Below are 27,228 nucleotides of genomic sequence, written 5' to 3'. Positions count from 1 at the left end.
CAGATTTTTTGCATTTTACATTACAGTGGTATGCATGCTAAATTGATTTAAAAATGCACAGGATGTGTCAGGTTACAGGCTAAAACAGAGAAATGTTTGATTTTCTTTTTTCACAGGTGAGGCAGTGGTCACTGCTTTAATGGTAGCTAACCACGAGCTGTCCAAAGCCTGGAATTATATTCCTTATGGATGCCTCCTCAGATGACTGTCATCTTTCTATGAGTTGTTCTTTAAACTGATATGTAGAGACGGTTAAGGATGAGTGGACTGAGACTGAAGAAAACAAAAATGCACAGTGAGAATGAACAATGACATGTCGTTCTATGATATATTTGATGTGATCATGAAGTCCCAATCCTTAAAATACAAACCCTATTTCCAGAAAAGTTGGGACATTTTGTAAAATGCGATAAGACAACAATCTGTGATTTGTTAAATCTCTTGAATCTATATTAACTGACAAAAGTATACAGAAAAGATTTCCAATGTTTTCACTGACCAACTCATTTAAAATAATTTTAGAATTTGATGCCTGCAACACACTCAAAAAAAGTTGGGACAGAGGCATGTTTACCACTCTGTTACATTGTCTTTCCTCTTAATACCACTTTTTAATTGTTTGGGACATGAAGATACTAATTGTTACAGTTTTGTAAGTGGAATTTTTGCCCATTCATGCTTAGGACTCATTGAGTTCTGGCTCAACAGTCTGTGGTTGTTGTTGTCTGATTCTGCTCTTCATGATGTGCCATACATGTTCAATAGGAGACCGATCTGGACTGCAGTCAGGCCTGTAAGGCACACACACTCTGTGTCTATAAAGCCATGCTGTTGGAGCACATGCAGAATGAGGCCTGGCACTGTCTTGGTGAAATAACCATGGACTTCCAGGGAATAGATGTTGTCTTGATGCATATGTCTCTTAAAATCCGAATAAATGCATCAATGGTACCTTTCACACATATTCAAGTCACCGATGCCATGGGCACTGATGACCCCTACCATGACAGATGTTGCCATTTGCACCTTTCACTGATAAAAGTCTGGATGGTCCCTTTCATCTTTGGCATGGAGAATTCAACATCCATTTTTCCCCAAAACAAGCTGAAATGTGGACTCATCTGACAACAGCACACATTTCCACTGTCTTTCAGACCGTCTGAGATGAGCTTGGGCCCAGAGAATTCACCAATGTTTCTGCATAGAATTGATGTACAGCTTTCTCACATTAGAGTTTTAAAGCTGCATTTCTTGATGTAGCGGCAGACTGTTAAGTCACAACAGTTTTCCAAAATACTCCTAAAGTACTCCCTTCTCATGCAGTGCCATCTGAGGGCTTGAAGATCACACAAATTGAGCAGTGGTTTCTCAGCTTTTTTTGAGTGTGTTTCAGGCATCAAATTCAAAATTTATTAATGTTCACTAATACAATTAAGTTGGTCAGCCAAAACATCAAAAATGATTTCTTTGTACTTTTGTCAGTTAAATGAAAGTTTAAGAAAATTACCAAATCACAGATTCTTGTTTGTATTGCGTTTTACAAAATGTCCCAGTTTTTTCGGGGTTTGTATTGTCAGCACACTTTCCATCTTACTGTCATTTTGAAAATGCCCTTAACAACTTTGTGTAGGCCCCTTTTAAGGACTGTAATAACTGTTGCAGTACTAGGTTCTGTTATTGACACTTGTGCTTTGTATTAGCTAAAAGTCCTCATTCTAGAGGCATATTCAGTGTAGCTGAGTCCTGAGTGTAGTGTGGTTGCTTAGTCCTTCAGGTTGCTGGCTTTGTTTTGAGCATGTGTAAATGAAATCAAGAAACTTTTTTCTCATGCAGTTCCAATCTGAATCTTTTAATAAGTGCATGCTGTTACAGTCCAAACTACAGATAAATCAAGAATGATACAGGAGGTAATTAGTGCTCTAATTCACATTATTGTTTATTTTTAGACAGACATTATAAATCTTTAAAACTGTAGAAAGATTCACAGTAGGTATCTTTTTGCCCCCATTTGGTGTTATTTTGAATGCTAGGTTGCTGGGTGATGTCATGATTGTTAAAGTTCAACTGTCAAAATAAAAAGATTGAAAGTATGTATTATTGAGGTTCTGTTGTTCTGGCCAAAGGTTTTACATTGTTTTAAAAGAGCAATAGTGTATTGGTTGTTGTGTATTTATGTAAAATTAAAGTACACCATTCTTTGCTGAAGTGAAAGGTAATTGTGCAGAATGTTCATGTAATTGAGTATATTGACTCCTGTATAAAAACTGGAATATAACAAAATGACCACAAAATTATGGTATATAATTTTTTGATAATGCCAAATTTCTGTAAATATACTGAATGATAAAATAAAAATGTTAACCGTCTACTTTAATATTGGGGTAATTACATGTAAATTTGCATTGTATTTCTGTATTTAACCAGTAGAATCCAGTGATGTAACAGCGGTATCTTGTGGATTAACAGTACATTGTGATAGTTGGTAGGCAGATCAACCAAAATTTAACTGTTATCCACTGTAAATTTGTAGGATAAGAACATTTATTGACAGATTATGTCTGTTGATAAATGTTTAACAGGATTGAAAAGACAGTAAAGTGACTTAATTTAAATAATGTTTCTTTATTTTACTTTAAAAATCTGTACTTTGACAGGTGCATGTTGTAAATTGATTAAATAATTCTATGAAATAACTTAATTACACTGTTATTTAAAAGATAGCAACCCTCAAATTGCAGACTTTAAGTGTATTTATGCAGTATTTCCATGATTTTAATATATTCTAGAGATGTTTTTTAACGATAAAAATTTGTAATTCTACTAAACTTTGGCTGTAAAATTACACAGAATATTTACAAGGAAAAGCTGTAATTTTACAGTAATTTTACATCTTACCTTTTTTTTACCATTTTTTTTATAGTGTAGTGTTTGAGCAATGTTACACATAACGCCAGTACTAAACTAAAGAAGTAGAATCATTAATTGTAGTCATTTCAGTCAAATTTGATATTGGAATTTGTAAGGCATTTAAAAAAGTCAAATAATAATACTCAGCTTTTCTGTGATGCTACCTATGTTATATAACTGTATTCTGTACTATTTACTACCCAGTTCCTTTTTTGGACTGTGCTTTATTCCTTTAACAGATAAACACTGACCAAAATAAGAGAGAGGCATTTCAGTTCCCAGCAGTCTAGTATAGAGTTTAGAAATCTCATGGGTCTTAGAGAATATATAAAATTAGCTCAAGCCCTTTGCATTTAAAAGAACATATCACGATAGCACTCCTTCACAGTTGTTTAGAAGCCTACTGAAGTAAACATTTAAAAATAACTAAAATAAAAAAAAATAAATACATTTGAAAAAAAAAATAGATTTGTAATTATCAGATGACTCCTTACTGGCTACATTTCAGACAGGAAAATATTATATTATATGGGAACATATTTCAGATTTGAAAGGTTTAAATATATGTGAATTAAAAGCTGTCAAAGGCCTTGTGGCATTGTGATTATTAATTGATAAGTAAGACAAAATAATAAGTATGACGTTAGAATTACTTCTACCTTCCACAGATCTGTCTGTTTTTGCCAGGAGATTTTAATGCTTTGTGTGTACATTAATTGTAACAGTCTTGTTTGTGTTTTATATTAGCTGCAGTTCTGAAGTGGAACAACAAAGCTACAGCTCATGAGATGGATGCCGCCTTGGCCGATCACCTCAAGCATGCCCCCTGCAGAGCTTTTAACTTTTTTTTTTTCTTTTCTTATTTGAATTCTCAGAAACTAAAATGAACAAGATTTTGTCTTGCTAAATAATTACCTTGATTTCCTTGACATTAAAATGACATGAAAATCTTATACAGTTCTGACACAGCTTATGGCTCAGAGGTGAATTTCTTTCTGAATTGATGCATAGGATCTTTGTCATAGTCCTGACGAAGTTCATGGTCCAGTTTTATGTCCCACAAATGAAAATAAGAATAACTACAATTCAATAAAGTTTCCATTTAACAAAGTTTGTTTTATGTTTACATTGGAATCAAAATTGTTAGTTAACTACAGGAAGATTTTTTGCATGGTGAAAACGTTCTTCACATTGACAGATAATGTGTTGTATATGGTTCTATATAGAAAAATTGATTCTATATAGCACCAAAAAGGTTCTACTATTGTACAGTGTATTAAGCATGAAATGGTTCTATATAGGATTCATGGTAAAGTGCTATCTTTGAGAGTGTACTAGAACTGGAAATTAATTTTGGATTAATTTTCAATGCTTTTAAACCCAGAAACTATGTCTGCTAGGTGACTCTGGTATATTTCAATTTATTTAATTATTTACATTTTTTTCCAAGGCCTTAGAACACCTTAAAATGACGTTTTTACTGTGACTTTTTTGGTCGTCTTTTCAACAATTAAGCTTGGACGTCTTTTCAACTTTAATTTTCAACCTGAAGAAAACGTTAATTAAACAGCAGTTATGTACGTGATTTCAACGTTAAATCGACGGCCTTAAAATGACGTCTTTAATCTGACTATTTTGGTCGTTTTTTCAACGGCTAGGTTTAGACATCTTTTCAACTTTCATTTTGAACCTTAATAAAGCGTAGTTTAAGCGGCAGTCAGATACGTGATTTCAATGTTTCAACGGCCAAATGTTTACTGGGTTAGATTTCCTTCATGCTAGCTTCAGATTCGTTATCTTCCGTTGGCAATGAAGCCATGTTCTATGGAAGCCAATGTCCGAGAGCTGTTTAGATATTTGTTTGAATATTGAATGGTTCCTGCAGTGTGTTTTGCACAGTAGTGTCTGGCCATATTGCTTCTAAGCATTTTGTTCCGTCTGGTCCCTGACCATGTGCGTCCTCCACAATTATCTTCCTTGCAGATACGGGTCATGTGCCCAGTGACGTACTGTGTGGAATGGAGTTTTGGTTGTACTGGGAAAGGTTTTGGTTGTCAAATGTGTCTTGGAGAGATGGATGCATTTACACTGCTATAACATATGGCTCAAATGTGTCTCAGACCACCTCTTGAAGTGGTTTGAGCTATCAAATTTGTATCTGTTGTAAGTGCCTCTTGGGTGTGTTTACACTTGCATTTTTTTGTGGCTTGGCCTTATCTAGATATAATCCTGATACTCAGGATGCATGAAGTGACCAGGTGTAAACAGGGTCATTATGCATGTACTAATTTTCAGTCAGAATATATAACATATATAACTATATTACTATATAACCCGGGTAAACATGAGAAACAAAATGCTGTAAAATCATTCTATATTGCTTATCCTTCAAAATATTAACAAAATCTAACCTTTTTTTGATATCCAAAAAAACCCTAAATCATGCCAGGAAATAAATATTTCTCTCAAATCTATGTGTGTATATCTATTCTCTGGTCTTTCTCATAGCGATGTATGACTAAGGGAATTTGGCCTGTGCTTCCTATCATCTATATTGTGAACGAGGAAACTATGGCTAACAATTTTAATGTTTGTAATCACTCAGGTGAACTTTAAAACATAAAATATGAATGGGAATATACTATACAGTTAGATTTCACTCAGAAGAATTTCCAACAATTGTGGCACACACTAATTTAAGAAATATATTTATTTCACAAAAAGATTTAGTTTTTCTTTCAATCATTATACCTTAAATAAAGGTTAGAATGTTTGTGAAGGGCACTGTGCGTATATGAAGTACAATTGTCTGCACTATTTATGTTCTTTAATTCTCTTTACTACCATTTACCTCTGCCTGCTGTTTATTTCTTCCTTCCTTCCCTTTTTCCTTCCATTCAGAAACAATGTGTGTCTTTAATTGTTAAAATAGTGCCTTTAATAGTTAAAGTAACGGCATGTTTCCACATGTATGAGAAGTAAGACAATCTGTGGCTAGCATGGACACACATCAATAATACATAATTAACCTTGAGCACTCACGAACACACACACACACACACACACTTATCAATAATGTATAATTAACTAATTAAATTATGATTCTTTTACTTCAGTGTCCACTTACATCCTGTTCATACACATAAACATGAATTACAGACAGCAGATAAACACTAAGTGTCCAGTTTATAGGACAAATCATTGTAACATCACAATAACGTTAACATTTTCTTTGGGATAATGCAGGTAGTGCTGCACTGGTACAACAGTATTTTGGACTCATTGGACTAAGTTATTTAACCAAGATACAGGAAAAACAAAGCTTTTTTTTTTTAAATTGACCTTCCCAGGTCAATAGCTGCACATATTTCTGTGGTTGATTTTTGTCATATAATCATGAACTTGCATCTGCTACACATTTCATTGCAGGGTTTAATTAAGAAGCATTCGCTTAATAAAGGTGTTTTCCCACTATACATTTAAAAACAAGAACTGAAGAGAACATGAATCAGCTGGACTTCTAGTCCTAGTTCTAGTTATTATCCTAGTTCATTTCCCACCTGCTGAAGAGACAGCTGGAACTGTTTATAATAACCACAATGAACGATTTAATGTGTTCTTTTTTTGTTTTGTTTTGTTTTTTGGTCTATTGGTCACTCTAAAGCATCTAATTTGGGCCAATGAGCCAACATAAAACGATATACTGCACTGTTCTGTTCTCTCACTCACATATCTACAAATCTTTTCTGCCGAGTGTGAAAATATAAGAACAAAACTCATTCTGTGGTCATTAGGATAAAAACTAGCATTAACTTCTTAACTAGCTTGTTACCTTACGTCAAACTCTCTATAAAGTAATAATTCTAAAAATAGTAATTAACACATCAACATGCCATCTTATTTTACATTCCAGTGCACTTATTGGTTGTGTGATAGTGCTTGGTAACTTTGTCTTCATCTGGAAGGTGAATGTACTTGTACTTGGGTACATTTGACAATACAACAAGATTTTACTATTATTGCCAATGTTTTGTCTGTTTTTGAAGTAACTGGAAATTGTGCCGTAAATTAAGCTGCTTCCACACTGACTGGATGCAAGTTATTCATCCAGAAGTATAGCCAACTATTATGTTTACAAACATTCTGAATCAAGCACATAGCCATGCAATTTTCATAGACAAACATTGGCAGTAGAATAGATCGCACTTAAGAGCTCAGTGACTAATTGTGGCACTGTCATAGGATACCACCTTTGCCATTCAGTTCACTCAATTTCTGCCCTGCTAGATCTGCCCTTGTCAACTGTAAGTGATATTTTTGTGAAATGGAAGCATCTAAGAGCAACAACAGCTCAGTCACAAAGCAGTAGACAACACAGACTTGCAGAGTGGGGCCGCAGAGTGCTAAAGCGGATAGCTTATCCTTGCTTAGCCTCTGATGCATCACTCACTACAGAGTTCCAAACTGCCTCTGGAAGCCACATAGGCAAAAACCTGCAATAGGGGCTTCCTGAAATGGGTTTTCTATTGCTGAGCAGCCGTACACAAGCCTGAGATCGCTATGCACAATGCCTGTTGGCTAGAGTGGTACAAAGCATGCCGCCATTGGACTTTGGAGCAGTGGAAACTTGTTCAAAGGAGTGATGAATCATACTTCACTACCTGGCAGTCCGATGGATGAATGTGGGCTTGGAGGATGGCAGGAGAATACCTACCGGAATGCATATTAACAACAGTAAAGTTTGGTGGAGGAGGGATAATGGTCAAGGGCTGTTTTTCAGGGTTTATGCTATGGCAGTAGAATAGATCGCACTTAAGAGTGACTGAAAGGTAATGTTAAGTCAACATTGTACAAAGACATTTTATATAGATATTTTGTACAAAGGCAATTATATGCTTCCAACTTTGTAACAACAGTTTGAGGAAGACTATTTCCTGTTCCAGCATGACTGTGCCCATGTGCACAAAGTGAGGTCCATAAAGACATTTGACGGGTTTAGTGTGGAGGAACTCCAGTGGCCTGCACAGAGCTCTGACCTCAACCCCCCTGAACACCTTTGGGATAAATTAGAACATTGATTGCAAGCCGGGCCTTCTCATCCAACATCAGTGCCTGAGCTCACAAATAGTTTTTTTCACTTATTGGGCACAAATTCCTACAGACACACTCCAAAATCTTGTGGAAAGTCTTCACAGAAGAGTGGAGGATGTCATAGCTGCAAAGAGGGGCCAACTGCATATTGTTTTATAACCATAGGCTGTCCAACAAACCCACATAGGTATATATATATATGTATATATTACAAACTGTATGGTTTTCACTGAGGTTTTATTTTATTTATAATGCAATACTCTTACATCTCATATTCCAAAACGTTTGTTTTGTGTGATCCAACTTTTCCAGGGGGTTGAACAAGCTGACTGTAGCCCACCTGTTGTTGCATAACTTATTAATTGCCCATAAATGGAAAAGAAACACAACAGAACCACCACTGATTTGTAGTAGCTAGTGGCATGTTAGTGTGTGGTGCACTGGTATGAATGTATCAGATACAGTAGTGCTGCAGGAGTTTGCGGGACTGTGTGCACTTGCTGTATACTTATTAAGTAGACAGTAACTTTATAGGTGTACAGTTACGGACAACAGTGGTAGTCTCTTTCCAATGATGCACAGGACAGAAGGGGGCTGATAAATTGTGCAACAGATGACCTACAAACAGTAACTGTAAATGCACAAAGTGCACCTACACTGTCAGAAAAGGGGGCAGGTAATTAATAAATGATTTTTTATTATAGAAAAACAAAACAGAAGGTTTGGAGATAAGAAAGGGTGAGTGCAATCAATGCAAGTTAGAAACAAATATAACTGCAGTGGAATATGATTCAACTCTGTTCTCTAACTAAAGGTACTGAAGACATATCCTAGTGACAGCATTTGTACCCTGAAAGGTACAGTTTTTTCTGAGGGTTTAGATAGTAGATGTACCTGATTAATTTACTAATGAGTAAGAGCAAAATGATTTAGTTACAAGCACTCTTCTTTGTACTGTTGGCGGAATGGTTTAAAAACTTAAAAAAGAAGACTTTTTCTTCTTTAATTGTCAGTTTACAGCACTTTCTTCAAAACCGATCATGTAATATTAATCTTGTCTGAGCAGAACTGATGTCACATTGTCTCAGGATGCCTTGGCCATAACGAGAATGCTCATGAGGAAGACCATAATGAAGAAGACCCACATAAAGAACCTGTCCATTACCTTGGCAACCTTCTTCCACTCTGCCCCTTTGGCCTGGTGCGACCTTTGTTCCCTGAAGCAGTTGGCGATATACTCAATGTTGCGCACCACTTTTTGATGCTGGTTGCACACACAGGTGCACTTAGCTGCGTCACGTCCTTTACCATAGCCTTCCATTGCATATGGTTTGCTGTAGCTGTTGTCATGGTGATAGCTGTTGCCATTGGGGCAGCTGTTGCCATGTTCATAAGAATACACGTTGAGTTTTTCCGGAATGGAGAGATCACTTTTTATCAGTTTCTCTGCACTTCGATGCATAGGATGTACAGCATTACCATCTCTTCCAATGTGGTGTATGTATTTGGGCCGCTGTGTTTTCTGTTTCAGTGAAAATTGTGGAGGTATACTCTCCCTTGCTTGGTGTCCATGTGGGCTACTATGTTGGTATCCATTTCCATGGTGATTAGTGATATGGCAACAATCTGTACTACAATCGTTGTACCTGTTAAATTGGTGATGGGGCCCATCATCATGCCCAATCTCACCATAGAAACTACTGTCAAAGTAGCCATCTCTCTCTAAGCTGGCCAAAGGGTCCTCAGTGAAGATCGGGCCACGCTCGCTTTCAGGGGTAGTGCAGTTCTCCCCCACCTCATACACAAAGAAGATCTTGGACATGTAGTCAATGATCAGGACTTTGGCCCACTGGGGCACTGGTTTGGCCTCTGCACCACAAAAGTGAATGTTCATGATAAAAATTGTCAGAGAGGTGGAGGCCGTGATCATCGTCATTGTCGCTATGTAATACTTACCTAAAGAATAAGGAAAGAAGCAGCAAGTTAATATATCCATAAACAATCCATGAACAAGTCCTCTTAAAACAATGTTTCAGACAAAAATCACATTTAACTCATATGTAGCTGATCAGCCAAAACATGTTTGGTGACCAAAGATTTGCTATTTTGGATTTGCAAAGGACATATGAAGTGCAAGTAGCTAATTTTTATAGCTACTTTTTAAAGATAATGCTGTACAACATCATACAGCATCAAGACTTTGACTTACAAATCCATGCAGAAATGATGCTACAATCAAGTCTATAACTTAACAATTCCATTGCAAGTCTAAGGAAGCAAAGTGTGGATATCAAAACTGCATAAGCTGATTGACTTTATGTGGGAAGGGGAAAATGGATACATTTTTGGCTAAATCATCACTTAAATAAAACGTAAGATTGAATAGGCCTGGTTCTGGTGTGGTTTTGTGGCCATGACTCATGACTTTTGGCATTTGAACTTTCCATTTTATTTTAAGGACATCACAGCAGTACCAATACCACGTTGCTGAAAACCTCAAACGTCATACCAAAAACTAATTATTTTAGACGATTGGTGCAAGTTTGGGGGGGAGGTCAACTTTTTTTTAGTTAGGGGGTGGCTGGTAGCCTAGTGGTAAGCTAGGTAACTAGTAACTGGAATGTTGTGGGCTTAAATCCCAGGGCTGACTGAGTATACCTGGTTGTGCCCTTGGGCAAAGCACTTCATGTCAAACTAAGGAGATAAAAAATTGGAGTTCATTCCAAGTGTTGAATATGCATTTGGTAGCTGTTAATGGGAAATCTCAATATGCTGTCCAAAGAGATGTTGATGGAAGTGAAGGTGGCCATCAACACCAAAAGGCCTGGACGATCATGAAGACAACTAAAGTGGATGATTGTAAAATTATTTCTGTGGTGAAGAAAAACCCTTTTACAACATTTAGTCAAGTCAAGGACATCCTAGACAAAGTTGGCATATCACTGTCAAAGTCTACAATCATTCACTCCATGAATGTAAATACAGAGGGTTTGCCTCAAGATGCACACCCTTATCATATCATATTTGCACCCTGTTTTAGACAACTGACATGTAATCTTGATGTGCCTTGGGAAATGAAGTAGGTGAGACTTTAAGAGAGGGTTAAGAATTGAGACTTCAATTTACACATCCTTACAGAAATTAAACTATATTCAGTTTTTTTTTCACCCACTTTCGCCCAATTTAGTCAAGGCCAATTCCCAGCTGCTAGTTAGGTCTCCTCCTTTCCCATGACGCCAAGCTAGGATTGTGAAGGCTAGCATGTGCATCATTTGACACATGAAGGCAATATCTGCATTTTTTTTTAACTGCTGCTAACACAACATAATTTGGACTGCTAAACGAACTTGGAGGAGAACACTATCTGAGAGTTCTCTTATGTGAACAGATACTTGTGTTGGCTTGAATCATGCTGAGTGATTCTGCGGCCTTAGGCTAAAGACAGGAATGGGGCCCCCTGAAAGTACACAACCATTAACTTTAACTAGAAATTTTTACTTTAAATCATTTTGCTTATTTTAAGAATTATGCTGTAAACAATCAAAATCATCTGTCAATATAGTGAGATCATTTCAAATAGAGTAAGATAGAAGCAAAGTAATGGGTAATGAGATTACTATTAGGAAGTAATAAGTTATGTAATTCCATTACATTCTGAAACACTTACTTTTCTTGAATAATTACACCAACACTGGCACTATCTATACCAACATTAACAATAGAATTATATATAGTCTGCTGAGGCTGTTTTCTGTTCTAACTAAAAAGCTACACTTGGGAGCACAGCAACAAACATCTTGTTTTCCTCCCTATTTTTGTGTTTCTCTGTTGTTCTTAGATGACTTTATTTGATTTTTCCTATCAACACCCAGAAAACCACACCAAAGAACCTCCACTTTATAATGTAGATTTTCTCTTAATTGTCTTTTCCGTACCAATTTGTTTTTATGCAGATGTTTCATCACATAACAACATTGAACAATACAATGTAACCAGCCAAGGAAGTGTGAGAATCAGGGCGGATGACAGGTTGGGCTTTAAAAAATTGAATGCTTAACAGTGCAGTAGTATGCTGGGACAATTTGGAAGAAGAAGGCCACCTGACATGCACATTTAGATTTTTACTGGGTATACTGCAATAATACATTATTGCAAATGTTAAAATAATGACACCATATGTTAGAATCCTTCAGTAGTAGTAAAGAGGTCATTACACAGTTCACTGCTACAGCTGTATGTAAAAAGTTTGGGTACCCCTGGTGAAATTGCATTACTTGTTTATTTTCTAAATGATACACAACAAATTCAATGTTCCATCATTTTTGTGCATTCCACATTTGTTATTTATTATGTTTTATTTTTTTCCAATATGTTAAACTCAGCAAATCTGTGTAGAGGATGTGTTAACATATAACATGTTCACCTAGAAAATCAAAAAAACATGGAATTTGACCAGGGGTGCCCAAACTTTTTCATACAACTGTATTTACTGAACTTATATGAACTCAGCCTCAGCTTGATCAGTACAACCAAAACCTTTGTCCCTATCACAAGCTCCTGTTAAGGGTCGTTATGCTCATATTTGCAGAGACTGTAGAGAAGTTTCTTGCTTCTTCTTTATTGTGCGCCATGCCTGTAAAGTGTACTTACGGAAAAACAGCCTTGATGTTAGGGGGTGGTGAGCATATCATTTCACTCCTACAGTCACAGTGGACTGCTATGACATTCTCAGAAATGAAGTTAATAGCTTATAGTAGGTTCCTGAAACAGATCAACAACCTCCTTGCTCAGAGTTTTGGCTGGAACTCAGAGCAGCAGGATAGCAGCCACAGGGAGAGGAACACGAGTATCTGACATATACATATTGCTAACTCTGATTGCTACTTTGGCAGATCTAACATCACCTACTCAAAATTTAGTCCCACCCAGTGCAAACTGAAAATGACAGAAAAAAGCAATTAAAAAAAATCAACAGAAAAGACCAACATCATTCTTTCTTTGCCAGAATATAGTAAAAACATCACAAAAACAACACATAGGCAACAGTTACAAGAAAAAGAGTTGACAAGGGCTTTAAAGAAAAAATATGACTACACTGATACCAGTTTCAGTATTGGAAAAGTGCCATGAGTAGTCAAAGTAAAATAACCCTGGGAGCATAATGCTCCAACCCATACTCACCAATGAGTGGCACACTCTCGGATGGTGGCATGCTCTCGGCCACCATCATCTGGAAGACAGTGAGGGCCAGCAGCACGGTGACCCCAAGAGAGACTTTCTCTCCAGAGTCCGCAGGTAGGTAGAAGCCCAGTGGAGCCAGGAAGGAGATGAGGAAGCAGGGCAGCAGCAGGTTGTAGATGTAAAAGGAGGAGCGCCGTTTTAGCAGCACTGTGTAGGTGATGTCCGGGTAGGGGTCTGAGCAGCAGCCGTACATGATCACGTTCTTCACAGCTGGCATGCCGTGACATTCCCACTCCACGTTCTCCACAAAGTCTGAAAGATCACCGCCCTCCATCCCACCCATAGTGATGTCCACCTGTGGAGTTTGGGGTGAGGGAACAGTGAGATATATTAGGGGTTGCTGTAACAGGTGCAACAGGTTTTACAGTCATATGCAGAAGTTTGACGTGATACGTTTTGTTGAAGTTAATATATTCTCTAGAGTAAACAAATAAAATAAAACAAAATAAATAAAACAAAAAATAAATAAAACAATTTTCTGCTAATTTTAGAGTGCAATTTAATGGTTTAATAACTCTTCAGTATGTTGAATTCAACCACATGTTAATTAACCAAAATTTTTGCATACATGAGTATTAAAGGTGCAGTCTGGCAAAACAAAATAATTTACACAGTCTTCCCCAAACACAGTCAATCAGCTAAGAAAAGTTTTGTGTCTGAAATGTGGTTTTTAGTATATCATATGTAATATAATATTATATACATGTAAAATAATTACATTACATGATACATCATGTAAAATAAACGTCTAAATCATCACACGCTTGCCTAAAACCATGCATGTTGTTAAGTAATATCAAATAGACTTGCTTATGTTGTTTCTGATGCTGTGATACACTGTTATCTATAAAAACGGACATAGAAAAAAAAACAAAATTTTGGGTGAAACCATGACCTTTTTTTCCTGATACTGATACTGGATTGGCAGTTACCAATCCAATATTTCACATTCCAAAAAAAGTTGGGACAGGAGCATGTTTAACATTGTGTTACATCGCTTTTCCTTTTAACAGCACTTTATAATCGTTTGGGGACCAAACAACAAACCACAAAACAAAATGTTCTTCTGTTATGCATTTTTCTGTTATACAAGTCAGTTCTGCAACCATACGGGTCCTTCAGTGTTGTATTTTGAGCTTAATAATATGCCATATGTTTTCAAAGGGAGACACTTATGGTCTGCAGACAGGCCAGTCCCACACCCACATTTTCTGATCACACAGCCATGCTATTTTACCATGACAAAAGCAGAATGCTTTTTTGGTGTTGTCATGCCTGAATGCATGGACGTCCTTGAAAAAGTTGTTATCTTGCAGGCAGCATATGTTGCTCCAAAATGTGTTCAGTGTTAATGGCGCCTTTACAGATGTAAAAGTCACCTACTAACACCCCTCCATACCATGACAGACCATGGCTTGGCCTGGAGAACATCCATCATTTCCAGACTTTGAAAGGGTAAACCCATCAGCCCACAATACGTTTCCACTGTGCATCAGATCATTTTAGATTATCTTAAGGTCAAAGAAGTCAGCAGTGTTTCTGGATGCTGTGTATAGTACAGTCTTAATTAAAGGTTCCAGAGCCATGTGGTGATAACCATCACAGAAGTATGCCAGTTTTTTAATGCAGGGATGTGAATAACAAGGTAAAAAGCTTAATTTCGATTTCAGATTGGCATTAACACCAGCTATGGTAAAACAGTCTTCAATCTACACTATAATTTACTGCACACTGGTGATTCTACAGTATGTGTACTAAGATGCTATGTGCGTGCATTCAGACATATACATGATGCTGGGTACATTTGTGTATGCATTTGTTTGTATTTTTTCTCAGGTGTGTGTTTCACCTGATTGCCGTTGTAGGTCCACGAGCCGAAGGTGAGGTTGCACTGCTGGCTGTCAAAGGGAAAGTAAGAAACATCCACCACACATGAGCTCTTAGTGATGGCAGGAGCATCCCAAGTGATCTCACCCGTATACCGTAACACCACATTAGTGTCAGGTGGACCTGACGAGTCTTCTTCATCAGCACTAAGAAAGTGAGACAGAGAGAGATTTTTTATGTGTACTGCTTTGTTTTGTACAAACTGGCTTATTAAACAGCATGTTATGCAAAGCTGTATGCAAAAGATTGGGTGCCCCTGCTCAAATGACATGTTTTGTAGAATTCTAAGTGAAAAATAAGTTCACCTTCTCTACAGAGAACATGTGTCTGCAGATTTTTATGCACAATTACTGCTTTTAACATACTGGAAAAATGGTAAAACAAAATGTAGCGAGTGCAAAAATTACAGCACTTTTTATATTTTTTGTTTTATTTTTTTCCAACATGTTGAACTCTAATAAACAGAAACTAAATAAACTAAATAAACAGAAACTGTGTACTAAAGCTTGCAGAAAAATGCCATATTAAAGGTTATGTTGACTTATTTTTCACTTAGAAAATCAACAAAACAGGTATTTGACCAGGGGTATTTTTTTTGTTTTTAACCTCATAATTCTCTTATTCAGTTTTTTTGTTTGTTTGTTGAAATTCTTAAAATAACTTGAAATAAAATCTTTTTACATAAATGCACAATAAAGTATGTTTCTGCCCCTATGAAGTTTCCATACACAACAAAAACAAAGTTTTTGAAGCCAGAGAGTTTATCAGCTCATCTAACCTCTGCTGTACTGCCAGAAAAACTTAACCACTATTCCACAGACTGCATAACTGTCGGTACACTTCAACATTAAACAGGCTACCTGTTGCTATGAACAGTATCTATCCAGAAGAAGTGTGTTATGAGTCAGTTCTACTGACAGCACACAAGAGACTCTTTTTGTACATAAGAGGCCTCATGTTTTATGCAGCCTGAGTGGCTGTGTTTTTGCGTGGTGTGCTGAGTTAAACAAAAAAAGTTAAACTGTAACCGTCTATTTCAATACCAGTTTTAACATGCCCTGTCCACTTGGCCTTGCATTGTTCCTCGGAGGAATTCCAGACACCATCTTAAGCGCTGTTCCATTATTTTATTAGCTCAAGTGAAGTTTGTTAGATGAGCTCTTGGAGGGGCATAAGTGTCAATTTCAGTACCAGAACTACCAGAACTTCCTGAAATCACTGTGCTCTGACGCACAGAAGTGTGATCAAAGTCCTTCTACACAAATCTGCCTACTCGGTGGCCATTTTGCCAACACCCCCAGAAAGTTATTTTTACACATATAAGGCCAGGCTCTGATCTCTTTGAATTGGGAGAGACTTATAAACCTGAAACTAAAAGCCACAAAGTTTCAAAAACATATTTGAAACCAGAAGTTAAAGCTGACAAAAACTGTGTAAACATTATATAGCATTTGGACCATATAGCAGAAAAGCATTTTTGTCAGTTTATTCTGGCTGCTGCACATGCACATATCTCCACAACAACAGAGGGATTTTTCTTGATTACGGCCCTTCCAGGACACCAACTGGCTCATTTTACTGAAGGGCAGGAGTTTCCCAGTAAACAAACACCATGTTAACAACGCAGACAACAATCTCACCTAGCTAGTAGCTAATGAAACATCAAAGAGAAGGATTTAAGACGAATAATTTGGAGACAAAAGGACTTTTGCATTTATAAGCACTCCAGTTGGTTTCCTGATAGGTTTAATCTACAGCAAGAAACTGTCAGACACTGGCGCCTTAGGCATCATTTAAAATGGAATGGGAAAATTCCAAGAAGCTGGCAAATGAGAAGCTGACTTCAGCCTTAAAAAAACAAACGTTGAGAAACATTTTACAAGGAACCATTTCCTTTTTGCGGTAAAGTTTCCTGTAGAAGATGTGAGAAAAACGGCTATAGCTGAGCTAAAGCTTAAAGCAGAGCAAATTAAGTCTGCAATTTCATTTAACTTCATTAATTAATTTCATTTTCATTTCAATTTAACTACTACTGCTAGTAGCAGTAATAATAATATTACTTATAATGGCAATAATAAAAGAAGTAGTTGTATTATAAATACATGTTTGTTTAATATTTTAGGAATCAATTATATCAAAACTTACATTTAACACACTAACTACATTTAGCATTCCTGCTGAATGCTATGTCATCCACAAAGACAGATTTAATTAAGCATCAGTTTGAATTAGAATAATAGTTCAGTTACAGCTTTACTGTGACATTTCTGAGAAATTGCAATAAAACATCAGAGAAATGAGTATTTGTTACATCAGCAGCAATATGTGTGTTGTATATCACACATATCCAAGTATGAGTCAAAAATTTGGATACCCCTGACTGAATGTCAGACATTTTAAACAATTTTAGACATTTTAAGGCTTAAGTTTTTGGTTTGGTCAGTGCCTATTTCCATATGTGTTATTTCATAGTTTTGATGTTAGAATATTACATTATTTAAAAATGTGGAACATATTAAAAATGAAGAGACATCCTTCTAAATAGGCAGGTCCTAACGTTTACTGGTACTGTAGTTCAGGAGAGTAAAGTGCATTACTTGTTGTAAAGGACAATGTCGGGCCTCCAGACGAGGTCACTCGGGATGCGTATGACCTCCAAGCCATCATACTCCTCCTTGTCCCAGCGCAAATAAGCATCATGCCAGATCTGCCGCACCCATAAGTATGTGGTCAGCACCTGGTTTCTCTCGTCCTACCGGCAAAGAGAAAAGAATACAAAGATTCAGTGTTAGGTGTATGAAAGGGCACTGACGGTGGCAATTTAACTGCATTGATCTTAGAATCATAAGACTGATTCTAATTGCTCATAATTATATGGGGCGACCAAGGTCCTTTCTGTATGGAGTTCTCATGTTCTCTCCATGTCTGCGTGGGTTTCCTCCCACAGTCCAAAGACATGCGGTCAGGCCAATTGGACATACTAAATGCATGTGTGCATGTGTGTGATTGTTTATATCTGTGTGTCTGCCCTGCGATGGACTGGGCGACCTGTCCAGGGTGTTTCCCGCCGTCCGCCCAGTCACTGCTGGGACAGGTTTGTCATGATTATGTCACATTTTAGATAACAGCTTTCACCAGTTTTCATTTTATCACTAGTTAGCCACCCTGGTTATCTCAGTGTAGCATATAAATAAAAGCAGGAAATGCAGATGATGAGATTTTGGAAGTTATTTTACATGAAAGCAATGTTGTATGTGTGTGTAGCTGGAGAAATGAAGTTTGGAGTGGGTTGCATCAGGGAACTCCCGGTATGAAAACAAGACCCGCTCCGGCCCTGTGGTCTCCTATATATTATCTATAGATGATTTCATTGTTAACAATCTATCTTGTGAAAGTTGATTTTCAATAGCGGTTGGGTTTGAGTTAGATTTCAGTTCAAATTAAAGTTGAGGTGTTTTTAAAGGATATTTAGTCGAACATTAAACTCTAATTTTAGGAACATTAACACAAACTAATATTAAATAATGCATTTAGTAACATGACCAGCACTTTAGTTGACCATTAATAATATTCTAAACTAATATTACGTACATTAATTAATTATTTATTAATTTAATATAAAACCTACGATCAGAATAACAAATAGGAAGTAAATGTATAGTATATTTTTAAACATAATTCTGGTAGGTATTAACAATGTTACAAATGAAAAACAAGTACTTTTGCTATAGTACCTTTTAGGTCTAGTACAGAACATGTTGCAGCAACATTATTTACATTATGTATGTAAAAAAGCAGGCGGCACGGTGGCGCAGTGGGTAGCGCTGTCGCCTCACAGCAAGAATGGCCTGGGTTCAATTCCCGGCCGGGCGACCAGGGTCATTTCTGTGTGGAGTTTGCATGTTCTCCCCTTGTCTGCGTGGGTTTCCTCCGGGTACTCCGGTTTCCTCCCACAGTCCAAAAACATGCAGTCAGGCTGATTGGACACACTAAATTGCCCCTAGGTGTGTGTGAATGTGTATGTCTGTCTGCCCTGCGATAGACTGGCGACCTATCCAGGGTGTATCCTGCCTTCTGCCCAATGACAGCTGGGATAGGCTCCAGCACCCCACCGCGACCCAGAAGGATAAGCGGTTTAGATGATGGATGGATGTAAAAAAGTAACTTAAATAGCACTTAATAGCACTCATCAGTATATATTAATTTATTACATACATAAGATACAGAAAGACTGCTGCCTGGATGCAAAAAATGTAAGATGGCAAAAGCAGCGAACAAAACGTGCACCTCTCATTGAAAACAAATCTTAATATTTCTGTTGGACAGATATAATTTGTGGTAGCAGATATTTTATTGTAATTTTTATTCTTGCTATGTCCCTGTTATCTGTGTTTCATTTCCTTTCAATGCTACTGATTTATGATTAATTATTTCTTGTGGTTCATGCAAGCTTTTGTGAAATTCAGCCTGCCATTGTAGATCAGAGTAAGGATTACTTTTGGCTCAAGGTCATTAGATGTAATCACTGTCTTTAAGTAACCAAATCTGGTTGGTGGAAAGTCTTTGGTGGAGTAAATAAATGAATATTTGATCAAGTTTGATCAGAGCAGAAACTCACCGCGGAAACTCACTTAATGAAAGTTTTGAATAGCAAAAGCAAATTCAGTGTGGAAAAACACATGTGAAAGACTCTTATATACAAACAGACAAACATGCCAGCAAAATTCAGGCTTCAAGATGGCTGCTTCTAATGTTTTTAGCTATGTAACAAACTTTTGTTCATTTATTAGATAACAGTGTCATACAGTGTCAGAAATCATATAAGCAAGTCTATTTGAGATTATTGAACAACTTGACACAGCCCGAGGAAAGTCATGACTCAGGCATGCAGTTAGTACAATGGTGCTTGGTAAGGTCTAAGCAATTCTACTACTTGTTAGCTACATTCGCTTCATAGCTCTGCTGTTTTTAGACATCAAATACGCCTTCGCTGATCAACTAAATTTGTTGTAAGGGGTTAAATCAGATTTGTGTAAATTAGATTTTTCACCAAACTACTGCTTTAACTGATATTACAGAAATCTTTTTCATACCATATTTCAGTTTTTTTCACCAGTAAATTTGCACTAAATCAGATTTTTTTGTTTTTTGTTTCAATTATTATAAAAATATTTTGAAAACTAATGCCACCGAGTTTCAAAGGCATCTCATTTTGATTTTCTTTCTTTCACAACTGAGACCTGATATCAGTGTTGACCTCTAGTGGCCACCAGTGAAATGCTTTTATAAAAGCCAGACCATGGTCAGATGAAGAAGAATAACAAGTCAAATAAGGTAAAGAAGCAATAAGCAGATTCTCTTCAACATGCCAGTCATAATACTGCCAGATATGTACTACATAGGTGCATAGTAACAAAAAAATGATCATATTTAACAACACTTTTACCCCCATTGCAAATACACCTCGAAGCGTCTTCTTACTTTTTGTTTTATTATTTCTCACTCATAGTTTGTTAAAATGAGCAAAGAAATTGGGTGGATTCTAAACATTTGGTTTAAACCACATTTGTCTGTGTAAGTGGACGATATTTTATTATGATATGAAAGGGATGAAAACGTATTATTAGGTAAGTCTTGTTTTGTGAAAAGAAAAATCACTTTTTACATTTTTGCCATATATTTATATCTAAATTAATTCATTAATTTAATTAATGTATTTTATATATTTTATATTTGAATTAATTAATGTAATTTTATAACACCGAAACAAACAGAAAAAAATCTAAACTGCAGACTTGAGTCTGTTGATACAGAATGTAAGTCAAGTGAATGTCATTCATTACATAACTACTATATAATTTATTATTAATTACAGATAAATATTTAGCAAAATGACAATAATATCAATCTGACTTCTAAGGGTTAAATTAAGGACCAGGCAATGAGACAATTAATTATATCAATAACGATGTTATCATACCATGATAAGTAACATCACAATATGCTTTCCTGGACATCTTGATATCATCAATAAATAATAAAGATTATTGTACTCATAGTTTTGATAACATTTTTAGCCTGTTCCAACTTATGATATTTAATAAAGAATTTAAATATCATGATTTACATTGTGTATCGCAAAATATCTTCCACTATCATGATACGACATTTTTAAAATACTGCCCACCCATGGTTAAAGAGTAATGACACATTAAAGCAATTGTTTCTCATTAAGTTAAACTAGGGAGTGTGGTTACTCTTTAAAATTTAATTAATTTAAATTCTAGAAATAATGGCTTTAAGCTAGCCTACAGACTATCCTAGGTTTTGCCTCCAAAAGTCATAGATACAGTTTGTTGTCCAGTCACTTAACCTGTGGGCTCTGTAGTGATGTGATATTACAAGTTGAAGGCTACTGCATGCATACAGTGTGAGAACTGGGCATTGCCCTTTGCTTGAGTCATGTGGTTTCTGCAGTGTAGCCACAGGGACATAGCCTTTATACACAAACCACACATTCACACACAAAAATACACAATACACCCACTACAAGAAGACCAGACGGATAGTGTGGGTGGTATGTTCATTGTCCTTGACCTCAATACTGGAGGAAATGTGCTTAGGTCTTAAGTTAGAAAATATTCTTTTCTTAGCAGGTCAGCTGTCTGCGGTTATCACCTTTGCTCTTGTGTGTCTCTGAGTGCCTGTACTCACCATATCTTTGATCTGTGAGAGTGTAATCTGCAGCGTGACATTGAGAGCCTTGTCTGTGTCCTCTACAGGCCGCAAAGCCTTGGAGTAATTCTCCATCAGATCGTTCAGCAACTTCTGAGCGTAGCGGCCCTGAGCACATAGCACAGCTGCAAAAAATGGATGATATACGGATGGACAAAGAGCAATAGAAGACAGTTGAATTTTACATTGATTTGGATGACATATTGGAGAGAATAAGAGTCACAAAAATATACACAATGAAGAAACACAGAAAAGAGAGATCCATGCACAGAGAGAAAGGATAAAACTATGTTTATAGACATAATGAACAGAGAATTCATTTCAAGCTCACTTGCTGATTTCCAGGAACAAATTAAACCTAACAACGAATTAAAAAGGTTTACTCCACTGGGAGCTTAACAGAGTAAAACAGATGGTCAAAATGGTATTTAAGGTATTTAATTTCCAGTCAAAACCACCATTAAGCACAAGTTACTTATTTTTCAGTGTCAAGAAAAAAGCAGAAAACATATGTAACAGAACATATTATTTATTATATTATTAGTATTTTTTCAAATGTTATGATAACACAAACAGCCTAAGCACAAACATTACATACATACAGATCAATTGCTAGTGAGGTCAAAGGTGTTGATACTACAGCATGTACTCTTTGCAGGGGGGTATTAATGTATGGGTGAAATTAAAGTTGCCTATAAATGTTACATAATGCAATATAATGTCAGATTCAAACTTACAAACCATGCAATATTCATGAAAGTAGTTTAAATTTTCCGATCCACCCCCCATCGCCCCGAGAAATGTCGAGATTTGTAAAGATAGTCTATCATTTTGTTGGTTCTTTGGTTGTACTGTTGATTTGGTGGACGATTCCATGCTAAATTAACCACTTTAGCAAAAGGCTATGCAACAATAGCAGTAATACAAGCTTTAATATCGACTAGTTGCAGGCATTTGTTGTTGAGATTTAACAAAATCTCAGCTCTTGTTATAGATATTAATTATTGAATTAACTGTGATAGGTTATTCAGGCTAAATCCAAACATTGTAAAGACATTTATAAGCATGTTTACTAAACAACAGATGACAATTGTAGACATGCATTCTTAGCGTTATTTAGTAATTTGTACTAATTAGAGTGATCTCTCAACAGCATCTGTTGCTCAGGAGTGGCGCTAGTCAAACACCCACTGTTTAAGAAGTGAGAGTACATACAAAATTTTATCTTAAACTTAAGTGTTAGTAGTAGTTAAACAGTTTTTGTAAATATGTTCAAACTGTTACTGTTACTCGATTATGACAGCTATCTGCAATTGTTCAAATGGGAAAAATATGAATTCTTTGTGTGAAACAATTTTTAAATACTTTTTAAATTTAAATTAAATCGTTTAGTTCAGAAATGTATTCCACACACATGGGTGATGGTCTAAGTTTTAATTGTGAATGTTATCATTAAATTAGTCCAGTAATTTCTTTCAGTACTTACTTTAAAGTGTGTACATTTACATTCTCTGTACTGTACATTGATGGCGCAACAAATGACTCTGTTATGACTGCAGGAACTATTTAACTTGGGTTGTCTCAGTCTCGGACTAGGCTGTCAGCCCTGGGAGACAAATTAGCTTATTTCTCTTCAAGAACAGCTTTGTGACACCCAATAAGCTCTATCAACACATTATCTAACTGCCTAAAAAAGATAAAGGTAAAAAGATGCACTTGTGTAAACATTTAACGTGGTGAACTTACCTATTTTTCGTCAATGCTATTATTCAAAGCAAACCCAGTGTAAATAAATATATGAGTATTATTTTTACAAACATCTACTGCCACTAACACTGAACAATTAAGGAACACATAAAAAATAACTTAATAAAATTATATTAGCACCTATGTCTAGATCAAGCTTTGTCGCACTGATCATGCACTTTTAGGGTGGCATAGCTGCCAATTAGTGAATGGCTATGGTGCCACTCCTGAGCAGCAGATATCAAGGGCTGGTGCCACTGCCGTTTGGCTAATGCCACTCCTGAGCAGCAGGTGCCACTGGTGTGGAACTATTGCCACTCCTGAGTGGCAGATGACAATGGCTATATGTCACAGATGCCAATGAGGGATCACTCTAATTAGTACAAATTTCTAAATAAAAACAAGAACACATGCCTGTTTCTGGTTTCTTGTTTAATAAATATACTGATAGTCTTTACAATGTTTAGATGTACAATTATTCACAATTCACAATTAATTTAATAATTAGCATACGTTGATCAGTAACACAAGCTGTGTTTTCATTAACTGTCTGTGCCACAACAAAAGCCTGCAAGTAGTCAAAGGCTTTGTTCACACAGCAGGCAAAAGTGGCCCAAATCCGATCTTTTTCTCCGTACATGTGGCACATGTACGGGGCACATATGTGTCATCTGTGTATCAGTGTGAACAGCAAAAAACGCATTGAATCTGACCCGATTTGAGACGCTTTCATATGTGGTACTGAAATCTGATACGTATCCGATCCGCGGCAATGCAACTCAGAACAGCCAGATCAGAATTCCTGCGGCTTTTACGTAAATCCAACTCTACATTCGTCACAATTTCGCGCTGCTGAGACTCATGAAACTAATGTTTCTGTACCAAAAAATTAGAAGAGACTTATCGCAACCGTTCCATGTTCGAAGAGACTGAGGCTGCGGCCTCAGAAAAAGTTTAAAGAATCTGAGGACACGAACGAAAGAAGTAGCCGTGGCCGAATAACGTGCCCTTTTTAAGGCGAACTCGAACACATTCTGGGAGATGAGCCCATCTGTCAAACATTGGAACCTCATAATCGCTCATGTGATGCTGGTGAAGACGAAGCTGAACACTCCGGAAGCGACTGACGTTCGCTGGCCGTCATGATTGTTTACCACTGAACGAGCATGCCATATGAAGCACTGTTCTTTTGCGCATGCGGGTCGGTTTAGGAGCTGATCTGTTCAGACTAATGTCGCATATAAAAGATAATGTGAGCTTTATCTTGTTTGGCTGATAATGTGAACAGCCAAACAAAAAAAATCGGATTTGGTGAGAAAATCAGATTTGGGCCACTTTTACCTGCTGTGTAAACCTAGCCCAAGTGTTTATTGGAAAGTCAGTTCACTCAGCGGCCATTTTGCAATGCCGCCAGGCAGTTGTTTCCTGTCAAACTCCTATGAATGGAGAAAGACCAAAATACTCAAAACTGAAGATCAAATTATCAAATCACTGATAAAATCTGATATAAACCTCATAAATAGTTTGTGGCTCAGTAACACGTAACGGACGTTTTTTTTTTGGTAGTTGTTCGGGATACTGAGCACCAAGAAGACGAATGAAAAAGTCTTCTTGACTCTTAAAGAGGATAGGGAAATATATGAGCGCGTGGCAAGTGAGAAATGCTAACCTAAACTTACTTAGCTAGCATTTATTTGTGGCATATTGGCATAGTCACTATTATGTCACTATTATGTCACAATTGGCACATTAACGTTATTTTGTTAAGTTGCCCTTGCCCACCTACCACCCAGAAGTGCATCAAACTAGAGACATTAGGAAGGAGAAGAAGACAGTTCACTGGTAAAAAGATGAATAGGAAAGCTTTATATATATATTTGTGTGTGTGTGTGTGTATATACATATCTCTCTCTCTGTCTCTGTCTCTCTCTCTCTCTCTCTCTCTCTCTCTCTCTCTATATATATATATATATATATATATATATGTATATACACACACATACATATTTAGTCATGTAAATCTAAATGTAGTTACCATGATAAATAACGCAACACTAGACAACATCAAATAAATGCACTTATTACGAGTCTCTCGACTTACCTTGTAGCCGCATGCTAATGAGAACAAGAACCCAAAACTTCATCTTTCTGTACAGGTGGAGAATTTTGAGAATGTCTCAATTTTGTGGCTTCTCACTTGTTACATGTGGCTACATGTCTCGGCAATGGAGTAGAGAAAAAATGCCAGAAAAGGCCTCTCTGAGGTCGAAGCACTGTTAATGTGCTCTAACTACAAAGCATTCACTACACTGCTGAAGGCCTGAATGACAATCTCCCTCTGGAACAAGACCTGGGGTATCACATAGCACGCACACACATACACTCATGCACAGAGTACCTGAGGAAACCAGCTGAAACCTTGCACTGCGAATGAGGGAGTATATTTGTTTGTCGGCCATTTGGAGGGATCTTTTGTTGGTGGGTGTATATGCATCCTGACACCTGATCATACAGGATTGTTGCACATAGGTCATGCGGTTTGGACATTACACACTCTGAATTTCAAATCCAAGTGTAGGTAATGCACACATCAAGGCTGAACACTTTGGGAAAAACATCTACTTGCAATTTTTCTGACCAAAATTGTGATTATTTATCTTAAAAATAATAGAGGGCCAGTGGCGCAATAGATAACGCGTCTGACTATAGATCAGAAGATTCTAGGTTTGACTCTTTGCGGGCTCGTCTTTGTGTGCTTTTGGGGCAGTCATGAGCTGGAGTTTAGGGAATCAGCCCTGTAACCAGAAGGTCGCTGGCTCGATCCCCTGATCCAACAGTGTGTGACTGAAGTGCCCTTGAGCAAGGCACCTAACCCCTAACTGCTAACTGGGCGCTGCAGATAGGGCTGCCCATTACTTTGGGCAAGTGTGCTCACTGCCCCGTAATGTATGTGTTCACTAGTGTTTATGTGGTGTTTCAGTGCACGGATAGGTTAAATGCGGAGGTGAAATTTCCCCATTGTGGGACTAATAAGGGTCACTTAAATTAAAGTCAACCTGAAATGAAAACTGACATTTTTTACCTGGTTAGTTCATGTTCTGGTTCATATTAAGCACAATCTAAATCATTCAAAAGACAAAATTCTTGTATCTCCTAAATCTTTGTTTGAACACCGTGTGACGTTTGGTGCATGTTAGCAGACAACCTCCTTTCTTCTCTTCACTTAACATGAGTGATGTAGTTCAAATATGTATAGCAGCATTTGCACTGTTTTCTAAAGTTTTCTGTGAGGCGGTTCAGTTCATCTCTTGCTCACACACATTAGACATTTACACTTGTGCACGTGTTTATTCTAGTGATAACTTCACTTCTTTTTTCTCTTGCTTTTGACGGGGAAGTGTAAAAAAAGCTAAAAGGCTTGTCTGCTAACCAGCGTTTCGTCTTTCAATCTTATAATCAAGCTTTCAACAAACAATGAATCATGTCTCAGAAACAGAAAATGCACATCAAAATATTGTAGTTCTTCATTTTTGGACAAACTGCAAAATAGACGGGTTCTGAGTCTGATTCCGTGTTTATTTCAGAACACCTGCTTTTCACGATTCAATCATCCTGAAGATG

General features: G+C 36.9%; 1 protein-coding gene across 1 annotated transcript; it reads right to left on the bottom strand.

Annotated features, from left to right (window-relative positions):
• Nucleotides 1–8,960: 8,960 nt before the first annotated feature.
• chrna9a (cholinergic receptor, nicotinic, alpha 9a) lies at nt 8,961–25,751 on the bottom strand. Its single transcript, XM_036583500.1, has 6 exons — nt 25,709–25,751; nt 21,841–21,986; nt 17,724–17,878; nt 15,089–15,272; nt 13,180–13,534; nt 8,961–9,954 (listed from the first exon to the last, which is right to left on the bottom strand). The coding sequence occupies exons 1-6, from the start codon at nt 25,749–25,751 to the stop codon at nt 9,083–9,085; spliced, it is 1,755 nt and encodes a 584-aa protein (XP_036439393.1). The 3' UTR covers nt 8,961–9,082.
• Nucleotides 25,752–27,228: the final 1,477 nt, after the last annotated feature.

This window comes from Colossoma macropomum, unplaced genomic scaffold (assembly GCF_904425465.1).
Source record: "Colossoma macropomum unplaced genomic scaffold, Colossoma_macropomum, whole genome shotgun sequence".
Classification (NCBI taxonomy): domain Eukaryota; kingdom Metazoa; phylum Chordata; class Actinopteri; order Characiformes; family Serrasalmidae; genus Colossoma; species Colossoma macropomum.
This window is presented reverse-complemented; position numbering and strand designations above follow the sequence as displayed.